The sequence below is a fragment of the Primulina tabacum genome, chromosome 14 (assembly GCF_025594145.1).
Source record: "Primulina tabacum isolate GXHZ01 chromosome 14, ASM2559414v2, whole genome shotgun sequence".
Lineage (NCBI taxonomy): Eukaryota > Viridiplantae > Streptophyta > Magnoliopsida > Lamiales > Gesneriaceae > Primulina > Primulina tabacum.
In genome coordinates, this window is record NC_134563.1 from 23,910,407 (window position 1) to 23,921,673 (window position 11,267).

General features: G+C 31.0%; 1 protein-coding gene and 1 long non-coding RNA gene across 4 annotated transcripts; both read right to left on the reverse strand.

The window, feature by feature from the left end:
- Positions 1-366: 366 nt before the first annotated feature.
- Positions 367-1,476, reverse strand: LOC142523863 (uncharacterized). The gene has a single exon (XM_075627592.1). The coding sequence runs from the start codon at positions 1,474-1,476 to the stop codon at positions 367-369; it is 1,110 nt and encodes a 369-aa protein (XP_075483707.1).
- Positions 1,477-3,832: 2,356 nt separating this feature from the next.
- LOC142524789 (uncharacterized) lies at positions 3,833-9,998 on the reverse strand. 3 transcript variants are annotated; one of them, XR_012814967.1, is made up of 5 exons: positions 9,759-9,998; positions 6,081-6,267; positions 5,755-5,970; positions 5,453-5,578; positions 3,833-4,559 (listed from the first exon to the last, which is right to left on the reverse strand). It is a non-coding gene; the product is annotated as an uncharacterized LOC142524789 (long non-coding RNA). The 3 variants fall into 3 exon arrangements; XR_012814966.1 differs by lacking the exon at positions 9,759-9,998 and adding an exon at positions 6,615-6,730; XR_012814965.1 differs by lacking the exon at positions 9,759-9,998 and having other exon boundaries at positions 6,081-6,299.
- Between the last annotated feature and the right edge of the window lie 1,269 nt (positions 9,999-11,267).

Sequence of the window (11,267 nt, forward strand, 5' to 3'; positions counted from 1 at the left end):
CAAAGTCAAAACCAAAAAAAATTTAAACATAAACCAACAAATAGAAAATCATAAATAATATGTTTATCCATTAGACACTAACCAAGTAATTATTAAAAATGATTCAATAAATATAGAAATTGTAATATCCATGCCAAAAATGGTTATTTGGGAGACGTGATAACATAGATTATGAGAACTGGATAGACATGGCTAGAGATAAAAGCATGGATACAAAACATGGATAGAGATAAATTGAATTTATTAGCATCCCCCAAATTCTAACATTGAAGCATATATCATGTGTTTAACGATTATGGTAAATATGTGTACATAATGTATTTTTAAAAAATATACAATAAAGAGAGTTGACTTACTTGCACTTTATCATTCTCTATTAGGTATTAATACCTCTTTGAAAATCACGTTTCTTGTGAATACACCATATCGACGCTCTAAATTTCCATGTTTTACCAAAATTTTTGTAGAATTTTTTGAGACTCCTCTCGAAAGTGCCACATATAGCTGACCGTTGCTGAACACATGGTTACGCAAAACTTTGCCAATATATGGGATTGTTTGACCTTGTGCTTTGTTTATTGTCAAAGAAAAACTAAGACTTATAGGAAATTGTCGACGTGTCAACTCAAATGATAATCCAGAATTATCTTCACTTTTCAAGGGCATTCTATGTAGAAAGAATCTGGTACCCTTGTGAGGACCCGTTATGATCTCACCATCTATTCTACCAAGACTGCGACATAATAATCTTGTTCCATTGCATAGACCAAGTTCAGGCACAACATTTCTCAAGAGCATGACTGGACTTCCTACTTTCAATATGATTTTATGCGGTGGCAAACCACTTGGACTAAGGGAATTCAAAAATTCTTCTTGAAAAAGATTGTGATTGTCATCTTCTACACTATCCCAAGAGGTATACTCTTTTTCTTCTCCAGGAAACTTGAGAATGAGCATTTGATTAATATTTTCTACATCAACATTTTTTCGTGTGATGAATGCTCTTTCAACCATATAGTTTTCATCATTAACATGATTTACCATATTAGGAAAAACATAATCAATCAACATTTGAATTGATTGTTTACCTTCCCTTGGTATGATAATTGAATCTGGTAATTTTATGAAATCACGATTTACAGTATGCTGCAATCCATCACCTACGCGCAAGAGAAATTGTGAGAACTCAATATCTTGAGTAGATCTCATATTTTGTTGTAGGTGTATTATCTTTACGCAATTCCAGAATGTTGACCTTGAAATACTTGCAGCAATTTGTTCTGTCTTTGACCCTCGTTTAACAACTGGTAACACTTGTCGAAAATCGCCACTAAAAACCATTGTCTTCCCTCCAAATGCTATTTGATTTTCCATAATATCTTGGGAACTCTTAATGACAGATTCAAAAGCATAGCGATTTGCCATTGGAGCCTCGTCCCATACTATAGCTGATGCACACCTTAATATTTTACCCATTTTTCATAAATGTGCCAACATTGAGCGGTATAAAAAAGTCTTACTAGTGCCTCCAGGACCATCAATGAAGACAAGTTTTGATTGGTTGTGGATAATACTTTCTATTATTATGTCAAACGCAATCCTCTGTTGAGCATTCAAACGTTCAATATATCTCAAGTCATCATCAGGAATATGATAAGAAAGCTCATCCTCAATTATTCTTGGTAATGGTGCGTCTTCTAAAAACTCAGCACTTATAGATGGCAAATCAAAATCATCAAGTTTATCTAAAGCAATAACTTATTGATGATTAAGTTACTTGATGAAATTTCTCTACCATAATCTTCACACATGCTAGGATGGAACTCATCCCAGAGTTCTAGAACTATTGTTGGTTGATAGAACACCAGTATGGATACAAATAACCTTCTCAATGAAGATGGCATTCTAACAGAGCGTGCTTCTTGCAAACATTGTTTTACATAATCATCCTGTTGGGAAGTCCTCTCATTTGAGCAGACTCCTTAAATGTTGAATATGTTACTCCATTCACAGTCATCAAATCTTCAAAAGATGTCGGGCCCCTGACATAATTTAAAAGGATACGAAGATAAAACCTCTCACCTTCAGATGGCGACACAACGTATACTCTTCCAACCACATTAATGTTTCTTCTTCGACGAATCCATTTTTTTCCAGATTTTATCCATGTGTAATATTGTGGAAATTCTCGATATAAATACTTTTCAGTCAAGTCAGGATCACAATTTATTTTGAAAAATTATGTAAGCATAGTCTTTGAGTTGTCATCATCTGCAAGTAGATCACTTACTCGTTGTTGGGGGTCAAAATAAATCAAATGTTGGTTTGGTGTATGTAGTTGTAACCTAATGACTGAATGATACATCCTACTGAACTCAAATGAGAAAATTCGTCACAATGCTTCAGGCGCACAAATCCACCTTCCACCACGTACTGTTGTATTTCATCACAATTTTTCCCATTTCGTAACTCTAGTGCGACCCGATCAGGACCTTTATGGAAGTATCTGTATATGTACTTGACACATTTAATCCCTCCACATACTTCAACATTAATATGACAATCATACTTTAATAAAAGCCAGGGATTGTAGGGGATAACCCAACCATTATCAATGAAAACGTCGTCATTGTTGGCAATTGATACTTGGCAACCTTCACGTCTTTGATACGAAGGGTATGAATCATTTCCTCGAGATGTGTATTCCTCAAATGGCTTTGGAAAGTTCTTCTTGCATTTACCATTCACCATGCATGGACAATTAGGATTGATTGATCCACAGGGCCCATGTATCATATGGTGGACAACTGCTTTGTGTAGGTTGGGTTCTTCTGTTTGTAAAGGTATTTCAGCACGCACAATTGAGTCAAAGTGGTCGAGAGTACACAACTTGTCATTATTTTCAAATATGACCAACATATGAACATGAGGAAGCCCTCTTTTCTGATACTCAATGAAGTACGAATAAGAGCGGACCTTACCTAAATCTCTCTATCCACAATGTCTTTCTTAAACTCCTCAAATTTTGACGAAATATCCTTGTAATTAAATCTAGACGGTCTTGAGGTGATTGCCTAGGGAGTAGTTGATTTTGTATCTCATTCCAATTCGGATTGCATGTCATTGTAAGCATTATATCTTGTTTTCCATATGTTTGAACCAAATTCATGGCATCTTAATAACGTTGGTACATATCACGTGGGCTACCACCGAAAGATGATGGAAAAACGATTCTGGTACCAAAATTTTCCTTTATAATGTATTTGATAGATATGTATAAAATGTGAGTTGTAACATATATTGTGAATATTAATATTCAAATCATTAAATTATCGTACAATTTTCAAATCATTAAGTTATCGTACCTGCATTATTTTTACCTCCATGTAAACAATCTTGCAATCCTTGGTAAAGTTCTAAACGTATATCATGTTAATTTAAACGTATCCATCGTAGTCTTTGTGTTTCAATCTTTACGTAATTGTCAACTACATATTGTTGAAGTAGACGACCTCCTCTAAGTAGCAAATATGGCGAATTGTCTCGTATCTGGTTAAGAAGATAATTTACAACATATGAGAATTGATGTAAATTTAAGTTTAAATTTTTTTTTAATTAAAAAGATAAAGCATAAAGTACAATGTTTTTTTCACTAACCTGTAGCATATACGCATAGTAGTTTAAGGATGTTAATCGGGTACCATTGATATTTCGACTCTTTAAGTCCCAACCATATGGCAAAATGAGAGGATATTGTAAAGGATCATAATAGCCAACTACATCTTGAATGCTGATAAGATTTCGACCGATTCCTTGTATAGTTATATCTCGATTGCTCAAAGTTTCTTGACACTCGTTGTCAACAATGACGGCAGCAACTTGAGATGTTGTTGGTAAAATATATTGATGTTCATTAGGTTTTTGTTGCCTGATGATGAGCCTACAGTTAGGTATGTCCTGACATTTGCCAATTTGTCGAAACACGTGCACAAATGGATTGTGTTGATCAAGAATGTTTTGTATCTTTAGAAGCAATTCTCGTCTTAGTTCTGGATTTTGATTAAGTCTATTGTCTATATCATGATCTGTGTCTACAATCCACATATGCATGTACCGTGGCCTACAATTTTCATTTGGTAGAAGACTTACAATCGAGTGATATATTGATCCCTGGGCACGAAATGTGTAAATTCCATGTGTACCGGTTGTTAAGGACTCGTCTATATTGACTCCCATCGATGTAAAAGAGAAAACATGATTGTATGCCCTTATAAACCGCCGATAATGTCTGCCTTCCTTGTTTTCTGCAACATACAACTCTTGCAATTCAATGGGAGAAGGGATATGATCCAAATTTGTGTTTCCATTTCTACGGCAGAATTGTGATGTTTCACCATGAAACAGTAGAGCTTGGCAATGTATACAAATTCTTTGGTTAGACAATTGTCACCGATAATTTATCTCACATTCACTGAAATTTCTTGCTAGGTTATGATATCGATGTGGACGTGGATATCGTTGTATGTTAGTAATGACATTATTTTCATTGAAAATGTTTACTGCAAAAAATTTCCAATTAATCTTCAAACTAACAATTTTAAAAAGAGTTTTTGCTGGAACAGTGAACCAATAAATCATATAGTGGAAATTTATTAATATAGACTATTTGTAAACTTTGTTTTTAAAAGTAACCCATTTTCAAAATATATGACGATGTATACTGTATATTGCAAAAATTCCAAAATATTTCTTTTCTCTCCTATATGTTAATTGAAATTATGAAATGCTTTGTATACTGTATATTGCAAAAATTCCAAAATATTTCATTTCTCTCCTATATGTTAATTGAAATTATGACATATATATAAGCTCTAATAAAAAAAGTCATATATTTCATATTTAATATTATATTAAAAAAATATACTATATTTTGAAATATTTTTTTTCTTATTTATATGAATTTTTGAAAAATAAGAGTAATTATTTTAAATAAATTAAATTTTGCTATACAAAACTATGAAAATATGACATTAGAAAATGTACAATGTGTTCAAATTATATTTTACATATTTAAAAATATATTTAATGTAAGATGCTTCTTAGTTAATTTTTAAATCAACTTGTAAAACAATTAAATGATTAAATATTTTTGCAAAAAATGTTGACATTTAAAACAAAAAATAAAACTCAATCACATGGTTGATGGACTCTCATTGAGGTCTTTAAGAATTAAATGTAAAACGTGAGAGAGGAAATTGATGGCAGAAGCAATAAAAAAAATTTTAGGCAAAAAAATACACATGTATGTCATAAATAGAAAAATTCGGCGAAACAATTATTTAGCAAATTAATACCAAATAATCAAACATATTTTGATTAAAATATTCTTTTATTTGAAAAGGTGTAAAACATATATATTACATCAACTATTTATTTGGATATAGTATAATACCTTGAAGAACAGAAGTTGGCCTTGGTAGACGAGTGCTAGAACTTCCACGCTCGTAATTTTATGTCAAAGTATGAAAAGATATTGGCTCTGAGCGACAGGTTTGTCGCACTGTAGTCACATCAACAACTGTCATGAACAATAAATGTTGAGCTTTTTTAAACTTGGTAGTAGTATTTGAGAATGAGAACTATTTGGGATGTTTTGTACAATAAATCAAAGTAAATAAATGATTGTTTTGCCAAGAAAGTACTGTTTAACATTTAATTGTGGATTTAATTCCAAATATTGTAAAAGGTACTTACGATTTTCACCGACTTTATGAGGTGATTCTTGAATCATTGTAATTGGTGCAACAAAATCATTATTCACAAAATTAGACTCATCTGGAATTGATGATCTTTCATTATCTTGTCTCCTTCGATAATTTGTACGACGGCGAGCCAATTCCATGTTCCTTGCATCCTCATTCATTGATCGTCGTCTGGTACATTGAGCCAATCTCCAATTTATTTGTTGATCTGTTGAACACTATATTCATTTTGTAATTGTTTTTTGCATCTAGCACACATCAAAAGAATCACTTATAGACCATAGACCATGTAAATATTTTTTGGACTACGTATTATACCATGCCGGTTTGAAGTAGAAATGGAGGAAGTAAATTCCATTCTTCTAATTTGGTAATTTGATCGATGTCGAGCAAGGTAAGATTGTCGTCATTGTTGGGTCATAGAATGTATCCTTTCACGTTCGTTATGCGTTAGCATTTGTCGTCTTTCGATGATGTAAGAGCTGGAGTTAGAATTTGTCATGTCCTACATAGAATTATAGACCAATAGTTAATGTACTTATGATAAAAAAATATAGTGGAATACACCTCAGAACATAAGCGAGAATGGAGTGGTTAATGATTATTTTTGCATGTACGTACATGGCAATGTCGTCAACTATTTGAGGCTATATTTTGTCAATATATCATCGTTTTTGTCTAAATATGAAGATATCAAAAATTATATATATTAATGTTATTGTATTATTATGTTGATTGATCTTGAATGAAATTGATTCTTAAAATAGAAATATTTTAATAATTTTTATAAAAATTTTCCACAATATAGTATTAAAATGTTTTCCTGAAATTTGGTATGAAAAAATGGCATACCTATGAAGATCTTTGTTGTTGATTTGCGACGTCATTTTGAATAGAAAACATGTTATTGAGATTGTTGTCTGATATATGGTCTCCCGAACTCGTGGTTTTCATTTTTAAATATTTAAATATCTGTAAGAGAAATATATTCTCATTAATTCAAAGTCAACCTAAAGCATAACCTAATATATACTGAATGAAGAACCCATTGCCTAAACTGTTTAAAGAATCTTCATTAACACTAAATATGATAAATTTATTGGAAGTTGTGAAGAAATAACAGTAGAGAAAGCGTTAGAGAAGCAAATATTAAAGTTTAAATTTTTGTTTTTAAAAAGATATAAAAAACATATGCAATGCAGAATCATGATAAATGGTACAAAATTCGAGTCCAAATATTAAAAAATTGTCTTGAGGTCTGGTTCAGTTTTGAAACAATTTTGTAAAAAGTTACTAAAAAGAGAAAGGGATAAAAATCAAAATTTTGTAAAAAGATCACCAAGACACCGTTTAGTTACTCTAGCATGCCCAATTTTAATAAATAGTAAAAGATATAAAAGATGTAATAGTAGTTTTTTATATATAATTTAAAAAACTATTATTGGACATTATGGTCACTATTTCGTAGGGATAAAATTAAATAATGAATATTTTATGATACTATTTTATAACGAAAGAACTCATGATAAAATCTGAAGTTGATATCTTTCAGCTTCACCAATGAATGTACTAAAATTCCATATAAAAATCTAAAAAAACTTATGTTTTAATGTGTAATTAAATATGGATTGCCAAAGAAAGATAAAACTAAAATCATTAGTACATAAAGGAGAATTTAATAATTAGATTGTTCAGCAATATGCAAACATGAAATGAATAAATAAATCAATTTGTTGAGTTGTAATGATGACCTAAGGAAAATGGTATCAAGAGATCCAGAAAATGGAGTCATACACCAAGATAGCCCGTCTCCACGATGCTCACATCAAGGTTTTATCAGTGAGATAAATCCACAATAATATCATAAATTCATTCAAATAACTTAACAATATCAAACTTTTGCCTAATTGCTTAGTATATAAAAACTCACAAAATTTTAGTTTACATGCCTTTGGAATTTTTTCCAGAACTTGAACAAAACTCTACAAATTTTCATTCTTTTAATTTTATTGGAAAGCTAACTCACTCTAGCACATTTCAATTGTTCAACGCTTAGTGAAATTAATTGATTAATAATGCCGAAAACGACCAATAAAAATCTTGAAATTTAATCTAAATTATTAAATTTAGATTTGAATGAGATCCAAAAATAAAGTGAAAATATATCCACCAAATTACATTGATATGTGCACTTAATTAACCACTCTCTCTCCCCACATAATATCATCCACCATAGGTAAAATAATTCTATAGAACCCGTTGCCCTTCAATAAATATTTATATATATGTAAAAAAATTATAAGATGATAATATAGTTTAATTATTTTTCAACCAAAATATTACAGAAAATTAGATTATTTTTTTAGAGTTAATGTTATGGCTATATTTGTCATTCTTTACCAACAAATAAGTGAGAAATTATTATTCATTTTAAAAAAATGACGATCACATGAAATAAAATACGAATTCGATATTGAATCATTCAAAGGAAAATTCGAAAAATGGATCATCTAAATCAACAAAGGAATGAATAAAAATCATATAATTGAAACTAAAAACACAAAAAAATCATATAAATTCAATCAAATATACCTCAAATCTAAATTAAAACCATCACATGCTTCCAAAAATAAGCCACCAGATCTAATCACGGGAATCATTCGGTGTACAGACCTTCCATTTTCAAACTTACTTACTGACTCAAAAGCACATAAACAGATCTAGAGTCGATTAAGGGGAAGAAGGGAATAATTTGAAAGGGAAAAAATATATATTTAAAAAAATACACGATAATCGCAAATCAAACCTGTGTAAATCTTCACGTCAAACACAATTTCCTCTTCGTAGCCATTGATAATCATATAATTGAGTTCGACAGTTTTGAAAACTCCGATTATATTTTTGTAGCGAGATGGGTTGGGGACACCGATATAATGAAATTAAATAGGCTCATTTCACTTACTCTTTATTCTACAATAAAAACGTTAAATTTATGATATTATAAATAAAATTCTAAATTTTGTTAGTTTCAGAATGGGGTAACATGAAAACGTATGACATAAGAAAAAGTGACTTCTGAGACAGCCGAATGATCGTTATGAAATTAAATAAGTTTTAATTTTCATGAACATAAAAAATTCTAAGTTTTTACAAAACCACAAACCTCGATTATCTCGTTTGAAGAACAAGTCAACATGAGGTGACATAAAAACATTGCATCCAATTCAAAAACAAATTTTTCTCTACAAAACCTGAAGACAATGTACATTTTTTTCTTTAGGTTCAAGTGACAGAATAACAATGAACTTGTCAATAAAGACAATATCATTTTTTTCATTTGACTGTTCGTAATGTTTCCAAGCATTATAAACTGGAGTATTTGATAATAAAAAGTCTAACCAAAACTTAAATCCTAACATAATACAATAACAAACAAATATAAAGCGATGGAATGAAATTTTTAAAAACTAAAGTTTGTCATTAACATGTGAAAACTGAAAAACTCAACATAATTACTGTTATCCACTCAAATACATACACCTCTCTATGTCTGAAACTTTTGCGACAATACACACACAAAATGCTTTCAGAAAGTTTAGGAAATAAATTTATTGTCCCGTATACTACAATCCAATGGACATGAAAGAACAGAGCATTAAAGCATGTAAGAACTCAAATGGAATTTTCCAAAACAGCTGAATTTCTCGAAACCCAAAACAATTGAATTTCCCAAACCCAATTTGAATTTCCCGAAACCCAAATTTAGTGTTTGAAACCCAAAACAATTGAATTTCCCGAAACCCAAATTCCGGAATCTGTATTTGGATACGTTAATTCATTAATTCAGAAATTTGGGTAGAAAAAAATGTGTGAAAAATATTGAAAAAACAATCAATTAAAAATTTATTTGGATATGTTACTCTCCGTTAACGTTAAACAAAACAAAACAAAAATGTGAACATCGTGAGAACATGGCGTTGTGAAAGAGTTTCTTACATGATAGTTTGCGTGGGTTATTCTTCAAAAGAAATTGAAACTGGTTGCGGCTTCAAGTTATGCGACGATTGGGTGTAGATGATTGTTTGTGGAAGTCGTTGTCCTGTTCTGTGCCACTTTAAGTAGTGGGAGAAACATAAACAAAGCGTGGAGTTGGTTTGTTGAGGAAGTGGAAGAGGAAGCAACAACCATGATAGATCTGCGGGTGTTCTGTTCAAAAAATCTGATATCTGGATTTTCTGTTTTTGAGAGAATCTGTTTTCTGCGTTAGATTTGAAGGAAGAAGGGAGGAACGTGGGGAGAAATTAAATGGAGATGCAGGGGCATTTTTGGATAAGTAAAAATAGACCAAGACACCATACAGTTTTTTATGGGCTTTAACTTTAATAAATAATAAAAGATAGGTATAATAATTTTTTTAAACATAATAATAAATAAAATATAAGCTTTAAATTTTAAAAAAAATTCTGCATCTTTTATACGAATAATTATAATAATTCTTTTTGGAACAATAATAAATAAAACATAAGCTTTAATTTCTTATCTTTTAAAAAAAGGCCGATATTTTACTTGCTTTGCCAAAATGTCAATGTTCACATATTCCAAAAGTTTTTGTTCAAATTAGCTTTATCATCTAGCAAGCTCAAAACGTGTTTGGAATAGTCATATTTATTTATCTGTTTTAAATATATTCTCGGTGTATGTCATTGTAGATTAATGAACCACCTATAAAAATAACTATATGTGTATACCTTATTATATAAATTTCATTTGTAATAGATAAATACCACCTTACACTGTGGTTTTGTTGCCGTAAATAATAAATTCTATTTTAAATAAAAATATTTTTCATAAAACTATTAACAGCGTGTGGGCGTACGCCGTCAATATCGAATTTTAACAGCATACATATGGCTCGCCTTCGAAATAACTATTTACGGCGTGTATTTTTGCACGTTGTTGTTTGTATGAGCTATAATAAAATTAAAAGCGCACCTGGATGGGTGTGCCTTATTAAATAAAAAAATTTATTATAAGGCTATTAACAGCGTGTGGCGCACGCCGTCAATATTAAATTTTAACAGCATACATACGGCTCGCCATCGAAATAACTATTTACGGCGTGTATTTTTTGCACGCCGTTGTTTGTATGAGCTATAATAATATTAAAAGCGCACGTGGATGGGTGTGTCATAAATACTACTATTGGCGGCATGCTTTTAATGTGCGTCGTCGATGCTCCGTCGCGAAAATTCTTTTTTCTTGTAGTGGAATTTTGAGAGGGGCGGCCGTGTAGTGTGGTGAGGAGATTAGGGTTTTAGGAGGGTGGGTTTGTTTTAATAAAAGTGTATATTGGGCCTTTAATTAAAATTAACAAGGATGTGTAGGAGTTTAGGCTTAAAATATATTAAAATAGGTCCATTAAGCCCGATAACACAATCGTAAAATATTTCGTTTGGGTACGTTTTTAAAAATATTATTCAAACCCTCAAAAAGTCCTCCGTTTTG